This window comes from Microcaecilia unicolor, chromosome 5 (genome assembly GCF_901765095.1).
Source record: "Microcaecilia unicolor chromosome 5, aMicUni1.1, whole genome shotgun sequence".
Classification (NCBI taxonomy): domain Eukaryota; kingdom Metazoa; phylum Chordata; class Amphibia; order Gymnophiona; family Siphonopidae; genus Microcaecilia; species Microcaecilia unicolor.
This window is the reverse complement of record NC_044035.1, coordinates 74,296,935-74,317,246: the sequence shown is the minus strand read 5'-3', so window position 1 is coordinate 74,317,246 and position 20,312 is coordinate 74,296,935. Positions and strand designations below refer to the sequence as shown.

Sequence of the window (20,312 nt, the reverse complement as noted above, 5' to 3'; positions counted from 1 at the left end):
TCGATACCCTGTCCTCACTTGGATTCCAGGGCTCTGTCCTTTCCTGGTTCTCTTCCTACCGCTCCCTCCGCACCTTTAGTGTTCACTCTGGTGGATCCTCTTCTACTTCTATCCCTCTGCCTGTTGGCATACCTCAGGGTTCTGTTCTTGGTCCCCTCCTCTTTTCTATCTACAATTCTTCCCTTGGTTCATTAATCTCATCCCATGGCTTTTCCTACCATCTCTATGCTGATGACTCCCAAATCTACCTTTCTACCCCTGATATCTAACCTTGCATCCAAACCAAAGTTTCAGCGTGCTTGTCTGACATTGCTGTCTGGATGTCTCAACGCCACCTGAAATTAAATATGACCAAAACCGAGCTTCTCATTTTCCCCCCCAAAACCCAGCTCCCCGCTCCCCCCATTTTCTATTTCTGTTGATGGCTCTCTCATTCTCCCTGTCTCCTCAGCTCGAAACCTTGGGGTCATCTTTGACTCTTCTCTCTCCTTCTCTGCTCATATCCAGCAGATTGCCAAGACCTGTCGTTTCTTTCTTTACAACATCCGTAAAATCCGCCCCTTTCTTTCCGAGCACTCTACCAAAACCCTCATCCACACCCTTGTCACCTCTCGTTTAGACTACTGCAATCTGCTTTTTGCTGGCCTCCTACTTAGTCATCTCTCCCCCCCCTCCAGTTGGTTCAAAACTCTGCTGCCTGTCTCATCTTCTGCCAGGTCGCTTTACTCATACTACCCCTCTCCTCAAGACCCTTCACTGGCTCCCTATCCGTTTTCGCATCCTGTTCAAACTTCTTCTACTAACCTATAAATGTACTCACTCTGCTGCTCCCCAGTATCTCTCCACACTCGTCCTTCCCTACACCCCTTCCCGTGCACTCCGCTCCATGGATAAATCCTTCTTATCTGTTCCCTTCTCCACTACTGCCAACTCCAGACTTCGCGCCTTCTGTCTCGCTGCACCCTACGCCTGGAATAAACTTCCTGAGCCCCTACGTCTTGCCCCATCCTTGGCCACCTTTAAATCTAGACTGAAAGCCCACCTCTTTAACATTGCTTTTGACTCGTAACCACTTGTAACCACTCGCCTCCACCTACCATCCTCTCTTCCTTCCCGTTCACATTAATTGATTTGATTTGCTTACTTTATTTATTTTTTTTGTCTATTAGATTGTAAGCTCTTTGAGCAGGGACTTTCTTTCTTCTATGTTTGTGCAGCGCTGCGTATGCCTTGTAGCGCTATAGAAATGCTAAATAATAATAGTAGTAGTAGTAGGCAGCCTGGTTAACTCCTGTGGTTGGTGGTCAGCCCAGATATTCAATGTCGGGTCGTTTCCAGTGACCGGCATTGAATATCCAGTATATTTTTCGCCGGTTTAAACTTAACCGGCTAGGGGGTCCTTTTATTAAAGCGCGCCGAAAAGTGGCCTGCGCTGGTGTTGACATGTATATTGGATGCATGCAGGTACATTTTTCAGCACCTCACCTCGCTCCGTGTGAAAGTGCAGCAGCGGCAGTCTGCAGATCGCCGACTGCCACTGCTGCGCTTTCAAACAGAGCGAGGTGGTGAGGCGCTCTGATTTGAATGGAGGGGGCCCGGCCCGGTGGCGGACGGTAGACGGAGCCGAGGGCGGGCGGGTGGGACTGCAGCGCCTGGCCCCCCTTGGAGGCCCGGGCAATTTTGTCCCCCTGCCCCCCCTCTCGGCGGCCCTGCTGTAATATAATAATTAAGGTTGGTTCTATGATCACATAGAGGTCAATTCCATAAAGATTGCTCAAATCTGGGCACTAAAAAGCAGCATGAAATCTACAACAGCATCAGGGTGCCTATTATAGAACAGAGTGGCATTTACCTGCCAAAATTTACATGCTATCACTTACACCATGTAAAAGGCAGACATAAATGTGAATATGTAGCAGTTGTATGGTATATGGGTTATGCTCTAAGCTTGTAGAATACCTTTAGAACCCACCCAGCAGTTATGTGTGTTGTAAGTGCTAGTATATTCTACATTCTTACACACAAATAGGGCTTACATTTAGGATATTAGAGTTAGAAGGATAGAGGGTCATTTTAAAACAGGACATCTAGGTTAATAGGGCAGGAAGGTGCTTATTTTTTGCTTATTTTATAAAGAGACATGGAGGTGTATTTTCAAAGCATTTAGGTTACTATTGGGCTCATTTTCAAAAGAGATGGACGTCCAAAAAGTGACATAAATCGGAACTTGGACGTCCATCTCACAGAAACGTCTAAATCGGTATAATCGAAACCACATTTTGGACGTCTTTCTCAGAAGTCCGTGTGAAGGACATCTAAACCTCAAAGGGGCATATCAGAGGCGTGTTTAAGGCGGGACTTGGGCGTTCCTAAGACTTGCACGTCTTCGAGCCATAATACATAGTAACATAGACACTCCATCAGCAAACAACCTTGCGAACTACTTCAAAGAGAAAATTATAAAGCTACGAAATACGATACCCATCAACACAAATAATTATGCAAACCTCCTTGAATGTCTAGACCCAATACAAGGGGAATATCCAGCAGACCGATCATGAACCAACTTTGACGTACTATCGACTGAAAACATCTTGCAATCACTTAAAAGATATGCCAAATCGCAATGCAAATTAGACATCTGTCCGAACAACCTTATTAGATCTGCCCCTCAACAATTCATAAAAGACCTCATGAAACACGTAAACCATATGCTACAATGTGGTCTTTTCCCAAAGGACAAAGGAAATATACTACTTACTCCTTTACCTAAAGACGCAAAGAAAAGTACAAGTGGCCTAACCAACTATCGCCCAGTAGCATCTATCCCGCTGATTACTAAAATTATGGAAGGTGCAGTGACAAAACAACTCACCAACCACCTAAACAAATACTCCATTTTGCACGAATCTCAATCAGGATTCTGATCGAACCACAGCACAGAAACAGTACTAGTAACCCTAATGAACAAATTCAAACAAAAAATTGCTACCGGATATAATATACTTCTACAATTTGACATGTCCAGCGCCTTTGACATGGTCAACCACGGAATACTACTACACATCCTAGAATACTTTGGAATTGGAGGCTATGTTCTCAACTGGTTTAGAGGATTCCTGACAACAAGAGCTTGCCAAGTAACAACTAACCCGGAGATATCAAACCCATGGACACCTGAATGCGGAGTTCCCCAGGGATCCCCCCTCTCACCAACACTCTTTAACCTAATGATGATACCCCTAGCCAAGCTACTAGACAATCAAAGTCTCAACCCATACATATATGCAGACAATGTTACGATCTACATCCCTTTCAAAAATGATCTTAATGAAATCACCAAAGAAATCAACCAAAGCTTCCAAATCATGCATTCCTGGGCGGATGCATTTCAATTAAAACTTAACAGAGAAAAGACACAATGTCTGATACTCACTTCACAACACAATACAAATAACTTCACCACCATAACCACCTCTACCTTCTCCCTTCCCGTCTCCAATAACCTGAAAATTCTGGGAGTTACCATTGACCGAAATCTCACACTTGATACTCACGTGAAGAATACAACCAAGAAAATGTTCCACTCCATGTGGAAACTCAAAAGAGTAAAACCTTTTTTCACAAGAGCCATCTTTCGGAACTTGGTGCAGTCAATGGTCCTAAGTCACTTGGATTATTGCAACACACTTTACGCTGGATGCAAAGAACAAACCATCAAGAAACTTCAAACAGCCCAGAATACCGCAGCCAGACTTATATTTAGCAAAGCAAAATATGAAAGTGCGAAACACTTAAGAAAGAAGCTGCGCTGGCTCCCACTTAAAGAACGCATCGCGTTCGAGATCTGCACAACTGTCCATAAAATCATCTACGGAGATGCCCCAACATACATGCTAGACCTAGTGGACCTTCCACCCAGAAATGCTAAAAGATCGTCCCGCACCTTCCTTAACCTACACTTCCCCAGCTGTAAAGGACTAAAATACAAACTAACTCACGTGACCAGCTTCTCCTATTTGAGTACGCAGATATGGCACACACTTCAGACCCACTTGAAAGCGATCAACGAATTAAGTAACTTCCGCAAATCTCTGAAAACCTCTCTTTAACAAAGCTTACCACGAGAACACATAACCAATTATAACACTATACCTATCCACCTTTACTCAGAATGTATCTCTCTATTACTGCTTGACCAATTCTTTCGGCCTCCCCTGATTTATTTATAATACCAACTGTAATTTCTACCCTGGCATATAACAGGGCTTTGTAAGCCACACTGAGCATGCAAATAGGTGGGAAAATGTGGGATACAAGTGCAATAAATAAATAATGGAACAAAGCAAAAATGTCCAGCACTAAAACATCGACATTTTGAGCTGGACCTGTTTTTATTACAAATAAGGCACAAAAAGGTACCCCAAATGACCAGATGACCACTGGAGGGAATCAGGGTTGACCTCCCTTTACTCTCCCGGTGGTCATTAACCCCCTCCCACCCCCAAAAAGTGTGTTGAAAAATATTACTTGCCAGCCTCTATGCCAGCCTCAGATGTCATATTCAGGTACATGACAACAGCATGCAGCTCCCTGAAGCAGTTTAGTGGACTTCAGACAGCTGGACCCAGGCCCGTACCCCCATTACCTGTTACACTTGTGCAGGAAACTGTGAGCCCTCCAAAACCTACCAGAAACCCACTGTACCCACATATAGGTGCCCCCTTCACCCGTACGGGCTATGGTAGTGGTGTACAGTTGGGGGTAATGAGTTTTGGGGGGGCTCAACATACAAGGTAATGGAGCTGTGTACCTGGGAGCATTTTATGAAGTCCACCGCAGTGCCCCCAGGGTGCCCGATTGCTGTCCTGGCTTGTGAGGGGGACCAGTCTACTAAAAATGCTGGCTCCTCCCACATACAAATGGCTTGAATTTGGATGTTTTAGACTTGGACGTTTTTTGTTTTTTTGTTTTTCAAAAATGGCCGAAAATCAAAGACATCCAAATTGCAAAATGTCCAAATCCAAGGACGTCCATGGTATTTTCGAACACAAAAGATGAATGTCCATCTTTTTCGAAAATGGCCTTCTCTCCACTTCGGAATTTGGACGTCTTTGTAAAATGTTCAAATTGTGACTTAGACGTTTCTTTCGAAAATGCCCCTATATGGGACTCAGTTTCAAAAGCTAAAAATGTCCAAAAGGTGTCAAAGCATTATTTGGACAGACTTCTTCTCAAAACGTCCAAATTGGTATTTTCAAAACCTATTTTGCAGACCTTTATTTATGCATTTCCTCTGCAATGCATCTAAATCACAAGAGGGTATGTTGGGGGCATTTTGAAGCTGGGATTAGGGCGGGCTTAGGACATGCCTAACAGTTGGACGTTTTAAAGCCATAATAGAACAAAATGAAAATGTCTAGGGCGAAAAGTTCAACGTTTTGGTCTAGACTTGCTTTTAGAATGAATAAGGCACAAAAAGGTGCCCTAAATGACCAGATGACTCCTCCTTACTCCCCCAGTGGTCACTGACCCCCTCCCACCCAACAAAAATGTGAATAAAAATAGTAATCACCAGCATGTACAACAGCCTCATATGTTATAGCCTGGTCCATTAAAGCAACATGCAGGTTCCTGGAGTAGTGCAGTTCACTGTAAAGAGGTGGACCCAGGCCCATACCTATGTCTCCCTGTTACACTTGTGGTAGAAACTGTGAGCTCTCCAAAACTCACCAGAAACCCATTGTACCCACATATAGGTACCCCCTTCACCCATAAGGGCTATTGTAGTGGTATACAGTTGGGGGTAATGGGTCTTGGGTGGGTTTTGGAGGGCTCAGCAGACAAGATAAAGGAGCAACGGTGAGATGTGTACCTGGGAGCAATTATATGAAGTCCACAGCAGTGCCCCATAGGATGCTCCACTGCTCTCCTGGGATGTCTGGGGGATCAATTTGCTAAATATAGTTGTAAATGTTCCCCATCCCTAATCCTGTTTTAATTTATCCACAAGTTGAGAAAGTTGTTCAACTTTAGTAGCAAGATTTGTTGTTTCCTTGGTTGATTTTACCACTGAGGAATTCACCCTCTCTATCACCTGCCAAAAGGTATCCAATGTCACCACAACCAGAGATGCAGAAATCCTCTTCTCTATTGATATCACACCTCCTGCTGCTCCATCACCGACAGGAGCTCCGCCGTCTCTAAGCCTCAACTTAGCAACTACAACCAAAACAAGGTCCAGCTTCTCCTCCCGGATAGTGACAGGGCATGGTGGGACATCGGTTGCCGGCAGCGATAGCATCGTGTCATACTTCAAGAGAGCAGAAGCTTCTTCTTCCCGACTTGGGCTTTGCAGATGACCTGCCTTCTTTTGTTGAAAATATGCATTATGATATGAAGGGGCAGACTTTTACATGCCCTGCATTTCGGGGAGGAGACTGAGTGAAGTCTGAGTAGACTGGTGAAGGAGTTGTGTAGGTTATAAAATGCACACCAATGCTCTTACTTCAGTTACAAACATTTGCATCAACTCCCAAGCTGGTGTAAATATATATGACTGAATTTTAGCTATGATTTCTGCTCCTTTGGTATGGCTATTTTATGAAATCACAAAAGCACTTAGGTGTCATTATAAAATAGCTTCAAATTAGGTGCCTACGTGGACCTCCAATCTAGGCAACCCATTATAAAATTACCCTTATGCTGCTGTATGAATGACATCTGGCAGTAGGCCTGTTCAGAAGTTGTAATACACATCTGGAATATCTACTATTTATTGTCTATGGATAAGAATCTCAAGAGGTTTTCAATACACATGATCTTTTCTAGGGCTTGATTGTTATTTCACTTCACACCAGATGTAATTTGAATTTGAAGAATGGGCATGGAGCCTTTGCAATTTGAAACACTTTTCTACCACAGTAACCTTGCCATGGTATTATATGTCAGTTCCTTGCAAGCTAGTACATGAATAACTAAAATTACCATCTATAAAGAACAGTGTAACAAATCTCAGAGGCAAACTCAGGTAATTCTCAATAAAAGTTTTTTTTCCTTACTTGTGAGAAGACTCAATTAGATTGCCTTTTTGTTATTTAAGTGGCACAGAATCTCAAATTCATTCAAATGAAAATGTTAGTATAGAAATGAAATGCTAATACAGAAAGGAGTTCACTCAGTGCTGTTTTGATTACAAAACACACAAGCCATTAGTGTTCACTATCACTTTTTATTTTGCTGCCATTTTTCCTCCCATTAAGGACTTTGCATATTCCGTGCAGCAACTAAAAATCTGCCTTTTGTTTTCAGTTACTAAAGTTTGTTAACATTTAAATGCCTGCATTATTTATATCAAGACTTTAGTAAAACTTTAACATTGTTTATGGGCTTGCATTAAAGCAGAATAATCAGGCACAATACAAATATTTAAATGGGCTGTGTGGTACAATGGGCTGTGTAGCACACAATAATCAGCTAAATTGTATTCATATGATGTCAGTACTTAATGCATGTGGGAGGCAATTCAGTAATGGGGTACTTATATTTCCTCACACATTATGGGCTAAATTGAGTAAATGGCACCCAAATTTGGGCACCGAAAAAAAATGAGCGCTAAGCACTATTTAATAAATGACGTTCCGAGAAGGGCACAATTTATAGAATAACACTTAGTGTCAGGATCTGCACCCAGAATACACCAAGGGGCTCATTTTCAAAAGAGAAAAACATCCAAAAAGTGTCATAAAGCACCATTTGGATGGATTTCTTCTCAAAACGTCCAAATTGATATTTTCAAAAACTGTTTTGCAGATGTTTATTTATGCATTTCATCTGCAGTGTGTCCAAATCAAAAGGGGGCATGTTGGGGGCATTTTAAAGGCAGGATTAGGGACGTTTTACAGCCATAATAGAATAAAACAAAATGAAAATGTCTAGGGTGAAAACGTCAACGTTTTGGTCCAGACCTGTTTTCCTAAATGACCAGATGATCATTGGAAGGAATCAGAGATGACACTCCTTTACTCACCCAGTGGACATTGACCCCCTCCCACCCTCAAAAAATGTGAATAAAAAGAATACTTACCAGCCTCTATGGCAGCCAGTTGGTATTCTATAAAGATGCGTGCATAAATTTTTAATTGTGGATGCAAAAAGGGGACATAGCCATAGGAGGGGCCTGGGCAGATCAGGGGAATTCCTAGAATTTGTGTGCAGAATAGAAAACCTGACCATTTTCAAAACTGCAAAATCTTTTATTTTGAAAATACAATTTGTAACAAGGTTTTGTGCTCTGTGGGTTTGCCTTTCCACACCATTTGGAAAAAAAAAAACATACAAGTGAAAAATGTATAAAATCAAGCCATTGGGATGCAGGAGGGGGGCCAGCATTTTTAGCAGGCTGGTCCCTAGACATCCCAGGAGAGCAATGGGGCACCCTAGAGGGCATTACAGTGGACTCCCTTATCTTGTCTACTTAGTTGCCCCAAAACCCACTACCCTCAACTGTACACCACTACAATAGCCCTTATGGGTGAAGGGGGCACCTATATGTGGATGCAGTCGGTTTCTGGTGAGTTTTGGAGGCTCACAGTTTCTACCACAAGTGTAATAGGAATGGGGAAGTATGGGCACTCCACCCACCACTACATTACTCCAGGGACCTGTATGCTGCTGTAATGGACCTGGCTATAACATCTGAGCAAGATGTGTGTGCAAATGCAAATGGTTGCCATTCAGTACTAATAATGGATTGTTAACAGTCAATTATTGGTGCTAATTGGCTTATTATTCAATTAAATTGGGCATGTGACTATATTTGTGTGCACAATTTGGAGCACCATTTATAGAATTTGGGGGTAAATGTGCAGAATATTGACATTGATGGCACATGTCTGTACACATACGCACATAAATTCAAATATTTACCATGAGTGCTATTCTGTAGAGATGCGCCTGGTAAGCTACATCGTTCTAGTTTAACAACAATTTATGTTGGCACTGTAACTCTCATTTAAGCGACTTAATACACATGTATATACCTATGTCTCCATAATTTCTGGTTATCCATTTGGGATATAATTAAATATATACTACTCACCTCTTATAAATGACATTATTGTTCTCTAGCATTAATGAATACTTCGGTTAAATGGCAGAGAAAATTACTTGATATATTACTTCCTTTAACTATACAAATGATTCTACACAATTGGAAATAAGTGAACTGATAAATGTTACTTATTGGTGGATGACTATTCTTTTGATTCATAGATATGAATGTAAAGCAGCTGAATACACCAACAGGCGTATAATTATAGAGATAATATGGAGGGGGCATAATTGAACGGCGCCGGCTAAATAGATTGCCAGCCATCTATATAGCCGGTGCCGGAAAGCAGTGGCAGAACTGTATTATTGAAAAAGATAGCCGACTATCTTTTGTTTCAAGAATACGGTCAGCATTTGGGCCGGCTTTAGAGATGGCCGGGTTTGGTTTCCAGCCATAATGTACATTGGTCACATTATTGAATAAGGTGAAATTTAAAGATTGATATAAAAGAAGCAAACAGGACACTATAAGCAATTAAAAATATATAAAAAAATTGGTATGGTTGGCAGGGGGCCATCTATGATTATAATTGTCACGTTGTTTAGGCATATCAGATTGGTGATAACCTACTTGCCTTGGTGACTGTATGAGACTCCCCCTTATCACATTTATTTGGTGACCAGTTGACTTCATTTCTACCATTTGGTTGGTTGTCTATATCCTAGAAATAAGCAGTGGATTTTCCCCAACTCCATCTTAATAATGGCTTATGTACTTTACATTTAGGAAGTTATTTAAACCTTTTTTTTAACCCTGCTAAGCTAACTGCTTTTACCACATTCTCTGGCAATGAATTCCAGGGTTTAATTACACGTTGAGTGAAGAAATATTTTCTCTGATTTGTTTTAAATTTACTACTCCACTAATTATTTACTACTCCACTCCACTAATTATTTTATAGACCACAATCATGTCTCCCCTCAGCCGTCTTTTCTCCAAGCTGAACAGCCCTAGTCACTTTAGCCTATCCTTATAAGGAAGTCAACCCATCCCGTTTATTATTTTCGTCGCCCTCCTCTGTACCTTTTCTAATTCCACTGTATCTTTTTTGAGATGCGGTGACCAGAATTGCACACACTATGTGAGGTGTGATCGCACCATGGAGCGATACAAAGGCATTAAAATGTCCCCATTTTTGTTTTCCATTCCTTTCCTAATAATGGCTAACACCCTATTTGCTTTCTTAGCTGCCGCCGCACACTAAACAGAGGGTTTCAATGTATCATCAACAATGACACCTAGATCCCTTTCCCGGTTGGTGACTCCTAATGTGGAACATTGCATCATGTAATTATAGTTTAGGTTCCTCTTTCCCACATGCGACACTTTGCACATACTCACATTTAAACGCCATCTGCCATTTGGATGCCCAGTCTCCCAGTTTTCTAAGGTATTCTCCTAATGTTTCACAATCCTCTTGTGATTTAACAACTTTGAATAACATTGTGTCGTCGGTAAATTTAATTACCTCACTAGTTACTCCCTTCTCTAGATAATTTATAAATATGTTAAAAAGCAGAGGTACCAGCACAGACCCCTGCAGAAACCTACTATCTACCCTTCTCCATTGAGAATACTGTCCATTTAACCCTACTCTCTGTTTTTTAATCTTTTAACTTGTTCTTAATCCACAATAGAACACTACTCCTATCCCATGACTCTCCAATTTCCTCTGGAGTCCTTCAAGAGATACTTTGTAAAATGCCTTTTGAAAATCCAGATACACAAGTTCACCTTTATCCACATGTTTGTTCATCTCTTTCAAAGAATTGTAATAGATTGGTGAGGTAAGATTGCCCTTCACTAAATCCATGTTGGCTTTGTCTCATTAATCCATGCTTTTGAATATGTTTGGTAATTTTATAATAGTCTCTACCATTTTGCCCGGCACCGACGTAAGATTCACCGGTCTATAATTTCCCGGATCACCTGTGGAACCTTTTTCCACGCCCCCTTTTTCAAATTGCACATAAAATTCAATTTAATTAGTGACAATAATGTCTTGTTAAAAAGCCAATTATTGGCGCTAATTAGCTTGTTATTTAATTAAATTGCATATTGTAAAGTGGATCCTCTTTTCTTAGCGGTTGCAGCTCTCCACCACCTGAAGAACCCCTTTCAGTACTGCTCCCTTCTTTCCTCAGAACAATGAAGCTTTTTATAGCCTAGAGGGGGTTTCCCTCCTTCCCTCCTTTGTGGCACCAAAACACAAAACACAGCACAGTTATCGTTCACCTTTCTCAAGCCGGTTAGTTTCCCAGTCTCGGCTTCCACAGCTGCTGCCTCTCCCTCACTCCTGGGGAAGAGTAGCAGCACATAATAAAAAAAAAAGAAAGAAAACAAATACCCTGTTCAGTGTAGAGGGTTTTTCCAAAAACCCCAGTTCACTTTTAGTCAAGCTTTACAAAAAAACACAGCTCAGTCCAGCTAGGCTTTCAAAATACCGTTCAGTTCTAGCCAAGCTTGCAAAAACACAGCTCAGTTTAGTCAGGCTTTCAAAATACAGTTCAGTTCTAGCCAAGCTTTCCAAAATACAGTTCCGTTTAGCCAGGCTTTCAAAAAACACAGTTCAATTTTAGGCCCAAGCTTTCAAAACACAGCTCAGTTTAGCCAGGCTTTCAAAATACAGTTCAGTGCTAGCCCAGCTTCAAAAACATAGCTCAGTCCAGCTAGGCTTTCAAAAAAAAAACACAGTTCAATTTTAGGCCCAAGCTTTCAAAACACAGCTCAGTTTAGCCAGGCTTTCAAACCACAGTTCAGGTCTAGCCAAGCTTTCAAAAACACAGCTCAATTTAGCCAGGCTTTCCAAAAACACAGTAATGGCTTTGCGCGGGCTCAAAGCCTAGGGTCCCACCCTCTTGGTCAGTCATACTCCTACCTGACCTCCTCCCGCACGACCCGGCTTGGCCCCGCTACGTCCTTGGCTTTCGCTGAGCCAGAGCTGAAAAGTCCATTGGCTCTTCCAGGGTGTTCTCCGGTTCAGTCAACTCCATAGGGCAAGGCTCACTCTCTGCCTCTCTCTCCTCAGGAGCCCAATCCATATTCTCCTCGCCCCGCCCTTCCCCCAGCTGCTCACCCTTTCTTTCATTAAAGCTCTTTGGTGGCTCTTCTTTCTCCACCCACCTGTTCCACCACCTCTTCCACCAGGTTGGAGAATCAGCCTTATTCCTTCCCCTGCGGCCCTCCTCTGGAGACTCCTGGGAATGCACATAGTTTCTCTTATCCCCGGTCTCCCTTGGGGCATGCTGGGAGTTGTAGTTCTTTATTTCTAGTTGTTTCCTGGGGAATGCCTGCCTATAACGGGGGTATTCTGGCCTATCCCAGGGTTCCTTTGGGGCCTGTCCTACATACTCTTTACATACCCCCCCCCCCCTTAAATTTCCACCCCCGCATTCTTTTTCCTCCTCCTCCTCCTCCACCCGGGACAGAGCATCAACATTTCCTAAACATCGCCCGGGACGATGCTCCACAGCATATTGGAAAGGCTGCAATGCTAAGTACCATCGCATTAGTCTCCCATTATTATTCTTCATTACATTCAACCATTTCAGGGGAGCATGGTCCGTTACCAACTTAAATTTTCTCCCTTCTAAATAAACACTACACTCCTGCACTGCCCATCGTATGGCTAAACACTCCTTTTCTATGGTGGAGTAATGTTCCTCACGAGGCAGGAGCTTCCGGCTTAAATAAAGCACCGGGTGTTCCTCCCCTTCATGCTCTTGGGACAGCACTGCGCCTAACCCCCTCCCTGAAGCATCTGTTTGAAGGATAAAGGGCTTTTCAAAATCAACTGCCTTCAGCACAGTTTCCTGGCACAGGGCCCTCTGCATCTGTTCAAATGCCCTCAACTCCTCCCCTCCCCACCTCAAGTGGTCCAGATTCTTCCCTCTCAGCATGTCAGTTAAGGGAGTGGCCATTGCGGAAAAATGCGGGATGAATCTACGGTAATACCCTACCATCCCCAGGAATCTACGCAATTGTTTCTTGGTGTTCGGCCTGGGAAACTCTTGGATGCTTTTAACCTTATTCAATAAGGGCCGGACCTCTCCCCTTCCCACATTATACCCTAAATACTTCACCCTGTACTGCGCAAAATAACATTTTTTTGGGTTCAGGGTGAGACCTGCCTCCCTAAAAGCCTGCAGCACTGCCTCTACCTGGTTTAAATGGGTGTTCCAGTCTCCACTATGTATTACCACATCATCCATATAGGCGGCGGCATATGCCCGATGTGGTCGGAGAACCCTGTCCAGCAACCTCTGGCAGCTTGCAGCTGCTGAATTAAGGCCAAAGGGCAATCTTTTGAACTGATACAGGCCTATGGGCGTACTAAAGGCGGTCTTAGCTTGTGCCCCTGACGTAAGGGGAATCTGCCAGTACCCTTTTGTCAAGTCCAGGGTGGTGAGATATTGTGCAGATCCTAGCCTGTCCACCAGCTCCTCAATATAGGGCATAGGATATGCATCTGCTTGCGAGATATTATTAAGCTGGCAGAAATCTATGCAGAATCTCCACTCCCCTTCGGGTTTTGGTACTAACACCACTGGGCTCGACCAGGGGCTATTTGACTCTTCGATGACCCCGAAGTCTAACATTTCCTGGACCTGTTTTATCACCTCCCTCCTTTTCATGGGGGACAGCCTATATGGCTTTTGCCGAACTACTTTACCCCTTTCCGTTATGATGTCATGCTCCACTAGGTGAGTATTTCCCGGGCAGGCCGTCAACACATCATCAAACCCTTTCAGGAGCCTTCCTATCTCTTTCTTTTGTACTTGTGTCAACCGGGGATTAACCCCTGGTTCACCGGGCTTGAAAATATCTCTTATTTGCGGTCCCAACTCTTCTCCCTCCTTTTCCTCTCCCCGGGTCTGAAAGCCTACCCTTGCTACCCAGGGTTTCATCAGGTTAACATGGAAGGTTTGGACCCGCCCCTTTTCGTTCGCCACCTCATATGTAAGAGGCCCAAGTCTCCTCCTCACCACCCAGGGACCCTTCCACCTAGAGGCAAACTTATGAGGATCCTCCGAGATTAGGATAAGGACCCTATCTCCTATTACAAACTCCCTCTCACGAGTACCCTTATCATAATATTCCTTTTGACGATTTTGGCTCTGTTCCAGCATATCCTGGGAATATTCCTGTAACTTATCTAATCTGGTCCTCAGATCCTGTAGGTATTCGACCACTGACTGATCGGAGGTGTCCGGGGGTACCCAGTGTTCCTGTAAAATATCTAAAATGCCCCTGGGCCTCCGTCCAAACATCAATTCATAAGGCGCAACTCCTAATGAGTCTTGCACCTTCTCCCTGTAGGCATATAGCACGAAGGGTAACAGTTGGTCCCAAACCGTCCTATCCTCGCCTAACACTTTTTTTAACATACCCTTTAAAGTTCTATTAAAACGTTCCACCATCCCATTAGTTTGAGGATGGTAGGCCGCTGTACGGATATGTTGTATCCCAAAAGCCTCCCACACTTGCCTTAAGGTACTTGACATAAAGTTGGACCCCCTGTCGGTCAAAACTTCTTGGGGGAATCCCACCTCACAAAAAATTTTTATCAGTTCCCTGGCAATGACCTTCGCTGATATACTTCTCAAAGGAATAGCCCAAGGGTACCTAGTGGCCATATCCATAACCACTAAAACGTAGAGGAAGCCTCTCTGAGATTTTGTTACTGGGCCAATAATATCCATGGCTACTCTCCTCCCCGGTTGTTCCACTCTAGCAAGGGGTTTTAACGGGGCCTTAGGCGGTAGCCGGTCTGCCCCCTTCTGACAGTTGGGGCAGGACTTGCAATACCTCTCCACCCCCCCATAAACTCCTGGCCAATAAAACCGGCCCAATATCTGAGTCAGGGTAGCTTGGGAGCCCTTATGCCCCCCCAAGGGTGATCATGCGCGAGCCTTACTACTAGGGGACGGAAAGCTTGGGGGACTACTAGCTGTCTTCCCGCTTCAGAGTTCTCCCAATTGGGTACCCTGCGATATAGAATGTCCCCCTCTATCATGAACCCCGGGGCTTCCTGGCCCTCCCCTTGTCGGGCCCGTTCCCAGGCATATTCTAAAGTAGGGTCCGTGGCCTGCTCCCTATGAAACTGGGGAAACTGCTCGCTCAATTCTTTCGGGGCCACTGGCAAATAACTTTCTTTTCTTGCTTGCTCCAAGGCCTCCCGTCTACCCCTCTGCTCCTTTTTTTTTTAAAGCTTTCCCCTTTCTCTCTTTTCCCGGCTCCCCTAAAACCTCCCCTTGAAAAGGAAAAATACCTCCTATTCCCTCTTCCTCAACCTCAGGGTCTCGCCGAGCCTGAGAGCGGGTAGTGACCAACACTCTTTTTTCACTAATACACTCGGTAAAGGGGGGCCAGTCCCTTCCCAAAATCATCTCCTGTGGCAGTCTGGGCAGAACGGCAACGGCTATCTCTATCTCCCCTGTAGGCCCCTTCACGTGAACCCTATGGAGGGTATAACGAGTACTGGCCCCATGTATACATTGAATAGCCACTGCTCCCTCATAGGTATCCTTACCTCCTATCCTCCTCTTTCTTATTTGTTCCCATAACCTCCTGGAGATCATGGACTGGTCTGCCCCGGAGTCTAACATGGCTACAATCGGTAACCCCTCAACCTCCACCTTAGCAGTATACCGAGGCCTAAACCCTTGGGCAACCTGCGAGGTCCATCCCTCTCGACCTGGGCAATCCCTCCGGAAATGCCCAGTCTTCCCACACTTATAACAGAGTTTTCCTTCATACGAGGGGGCCTTTTTCCCAGGGCCTGCGGGCACTACAGGCTTTTTACCATCCCAGCCGTAATCTGATTTCCCCCCCTGGGGATCTGTCTTAAAGAGGGAATTTTTGGAACCCCAGCCCCCCCCCCCCCCGGTCGGGGTTTCCCACCCTCCAGGTCGGGTCCTCCCCAATGTTGGGCTTCCAATAACACTCCAACCCGGCTGTCACGGCCTCCACCGTCTTACAACCCCTTTGGACCAATCCTACCCGAATCTCCCTGGGAAGGCCCTGCAGGAACTGCTCCACTACTAATTCTTGAAGAATCTCTCCCGTGGTGTGACGATCAGGTTCCAACAATTTTTTTACCAAGCCCATCAGTCTAGTGGCCAGCGCTTTAGGGGTTTCCCCCTTTTCCCATTTAGTGGACCGAAATTTACGCCTATAAGCCTGGGTACTCAGTCCATACCGGTCTTTAATGGCCTCTCGCAACCTCCCATAGTTAGCAGCGTCCCCAGGAGCCAAGTCTCTAAAGGCTCCTAGAGCCTCCCCAGATAATTAAGGCACTAACCGCATGGCCCACTGCTCTTGTGGCCACCCTGCGGCCACTGCCACCCTCTCGAAGGCGGTCAGGAAATCATCTATATTATCCTGCTCAGACAACTTTCCCCAAGTAAGTGAGTTCAGGGATAAAGGGCCTACCGCACCGCTTCCTCCTGGCCCCTGTCCAGCTGCTCCGGCTCCACCGCCCCTGGGAGCCTCGATCCCTCGCTGGAAAAAGTCCTGGAGCATATTCAGCACCGGTTGTTGCTGCTCTCGTGCCGCCGTCAAGGAGTCTTCCACCATCTTCCCCGTCAGTTCTTGCTGTTTCTGGAACTGCATCATCATCCAAGCGAAGATCTCCTTGGGGTCCATCCTTGCTCCGGAACAGCGACTCCTGGCGGGGGAAAAAAACAGAGGACACCTCCAAGTGCGGTTTCACTACTTATGTTTTCCCCTCTTACTAGGATCCCTTTATTTCCCCCAATCTAGGCCCCGCTTACCGGAACCCCAGACGGGTCTGCGCCTTTCTCAGCGTTGGCCCCTCCGTCGGGCTTTTCTGTCCTGCTGGTCTTGGCCTCCTCGAGCGACAGGTCCGCGAAGCGATCCCACTCCTGACACCAATTGTAAAGTGGATCCTCTTTTCTCAGCGGTTGCAGCTCTCCACCACCTGAAGAACCCCTTTCAGTACTGCTCCCTTCTTTCCTCAGAACAATGAAGCTTTTTATAGCCTAGAGGGGGTTTCCCTCCTTCCCTCCTTTGTGGCACCAAAACACAAAACACAGCACAGTTATCGTTCACCTTTCTCAAGCCGGTTAGTTTCCCAGTCTCGGCTTCCACAGCTGCTGCCTCTCCCTCCCTCCTGGGGAAGAGTAGCAGCACATAATAAAAAAAAAGAAAGAAAACAAATACCCTGTTCAATGTAGAGGGTTTTTCCAAAAACCCCAGTTCACTTTTAGTCAAGCTTTACAAAAAAACACAGCTCAGTCCAGCTAGGCTTTCAAAATACCGTTCAGTTCTAGCCAAGCTTGCAAAAACACAGCTCAGTTTAGTCAGGCTTTCAAAATACAGTTCAGTTCTAGCCAAGCTTTCCAAAATACAGTTCCGTTTAGCCAGGCTTTCAAAAAACACAGTTCAATTTTAGGCCCAAGCTTTCAAAACACAGCTCAGTTTAGCCAGGCTTTCAAAATACAGTTCAGTGCTAGCCCAGCTTCAAAAACATAGCTCAGTCCAGCTAGGCTTTCAAAAAAAACACAGTTCAATTTTAGGCCCAAGCTTTCAAAACACAGCTCAGTTTAGCCAGGCTTTCAAACCACAGTTCAGGTCTAGCCAAGCTTTCAAAAACACAGCTCAATTTAGCCAGGCTTTCCAAAAACACAGTAATGGCTTTGCGCGGGCTCAAAGCCTAGGGTCCCACCCTCTTGGTCAGTCATACTCCTACCTGACCTCCTCCCGCACGACCCGGCTTGGCCCCGCTACGTCCTTGGCTTTCGCTGAGCCAGAGCTGAAAAGTCCATCGGCTCTTCCAGGGTGTTCTCCGGTTCAGTCAACTCCATAGGGCAAGGCTCACTCTCTGCCTCTCTCTCCTCAGGAGCCCAATCCATATTCTCCTCGCCCCGCCCTTCCCCCAGCTGCTCACCCTTTCTTTCATTAAAGCTCTTTGGTGGCTCTTCTTTCTCCACCCACCTGTTCCACCACCTCTTCCACCAGGTTGGAGAATCAGCCTTATTCCTTCCCCTGCGGCCCTTCTCTGGAGACTCCTGGGAATGCACATAGTTTCTCTTATCCCCGGTCTCCCTTGAGGCATGCTGGGAGTTGTAGTTCTTTATTTCTAGTTGTTTCCTGGGGAATGCCTGCCTATAACGGGGGTATTCTGGCCTATCCCAGGGTTCCTTTGGGGCCTGTCCTACATACTCTTTACAATATGCAAATAGGATGCACACCCAGCTATTTTGGGGGGTATTCTGGGAGCGGAGTTGGCACTTGGCCAGTTAAGTTCTGATTTCAGTACTTAACCAGCCAGGTTAACCATATAAATAGGACCACATAAAAGTCAGTACTATCTTTATCACACTTAGGGCCACTTTCAAAAAGGCGCGCTAGCGTTTTTAATGCACGCTAAAAATAAGCGTGTACTAAATCCTAGAGATGCCCATATATTCCTATGAGCATCACCAGCATTTAGCGCACCCTTAAAATGCTAGCGCCCCTTTGTAAAATACAACCTTAACTGGCTATGCATAAAGCCAGCTCTGCAAATCCAGAAATTCAATGCATTGAATTTCCAGGAATAACACCAGCAGAAGTAAAAAAAAATGCTGATCACCACCAGTCGAATAACTGTGAATTACACTCTAGCATCCAAACTGTTAACACATGGTAGCAACCAGTGAAATGGCATCCTTTTTTTTTGAGGGGGGGGGGGGGGCTATCATGGGTTAACTTCTGAAATTACCAGGAACCAACTGCAAAACCTTAACAATGGTTTATTTATTTCTTTAGCACATTTGCTGACTTCCAATCAAATAAAGCTCTGAGGGGTTTATGGGCCCTTTTACTAAGCTGCGGTAGCATGTGCCAAATCAATCCTACCGCTGGAGTTGCGCAGGTGCCCGGCGGTAGTTCTGAAGTTGGCACACTCGGTTTTCCGCGGTAGAAATAATTTTCTATTGCGAGGGCATTTCCGGTGGTAATTGGCAGTGCAGCAGTATTGCCGCACGGTGCCTGATTACTACAAAAGTAGCATGTGAGCCCTTACCACCAAGTAAATAGGTGGCGGTAAGGGCTCAGGCAGTAAATAACCGCACACTTTTAATATTAGCGCATGGCCATTTACTGCCCCATTTAAATAAAGGCCATTTTCCCACTATGGTAAAAAAAATGGCCCAACGTGCACCAATTTCATGTGTCCACACTACTGTAGGCCACTTTTTACCGCAGCTTAGTAAAAAGGTCCCTTAGTGAATAAGGGACTAAGGGCTAGGTTCTGTATATATATAAAATTGTATAAAATTTTGCACCAAGATCTATTCTATAAACAATTCTCAAAGTTGGGTGCCGTTTATAGAACAGTGTTTAGCGCCGTCATCCATGCCCAATTTTAGGCATGAGGATTTACACGAAGTAAAACCTGGTGCAAATTCTCATGCCTTCTTCCTTATTCTATAAAATTCTCACGGATCTTCCTTATTCTATAAAGCTACACCTAAATTCCAGGAGAGAAGGTTTAAATGGGGCCTATGTTCTTACAACTGTAAAAAATACTTAGATAATGATTTGTAGAGACTAGGTATGGCGTGCATTAAGATACATGTCAACATGATTAACAGTTTAACTCAAAAATGCATACAAATATTCCAGACAATGTAAACTGTTTTACCCATAGAAAACATGAAACATATAATATGGAATTGGATTGGCCAGCTAATAACTATGAATAAAAGTACTATTCTATGAAACACAAACACTCTGTCTGATTGGTACTTGTAGGGCAAGGGTATTTAATGTTGGTCCTTGAGGTCCGTAACCCAGTCAGGTTTCCAGAATTTCCCCAATGAATATGCATGACATCTATCTGCATACAATGGAGGCAGTGAATGAAAATAGATCTCATGCATATTCATTGTAGAAGTCCTAAAACTTGACTGGGTTGTGGACCTCAAGGATCGACTTTAAATACCCCTGGTGTAGAGTTTACATTGGTTTGTGGACACAAATGGTAATGTCATTTATCACAAGTAGTCCATACCTGAGCATCGGTTGTTTAGGATAAGGAGGCTGGTCCCCATTCTGGCACTGCTGGGACTTTTTAGTCACCTGTTTATAAATGTTCCTTGCAGTCACTCCAAGCCATAACATAGTGGAAAGTGTGGAGTAATGTAGTACTATGCCAACCTTCAATAATAAAGGTGACAGAGACAATAGTGAG

General features: G+C 44.5%; 1 protein-coding gene across 1 annotated transcript in view; it reads right to left on the bottom strand.

The window, feature by feature from the left end:
• ADGRA1 (adhesion G protein-coupled receptor A1) overlaps nucleotides 1-20,312 on the bottom strand; it is an 816,325-nt gene that overhangs the window by 68,780 nt on the left and 727,233 nt on the right. Inside the window, exon 17 of the mRNA XM_030202995.1 lies at nucleotides 20,133-20,278. Coding sequence (XP_030058855.1) covers nucleotides 20,133-20,278 — 146 coding nt within the window. The remainder of the gene's footprint in view (nucleotides 1-20,132; nucleotides 20,279-20,312) is intronic.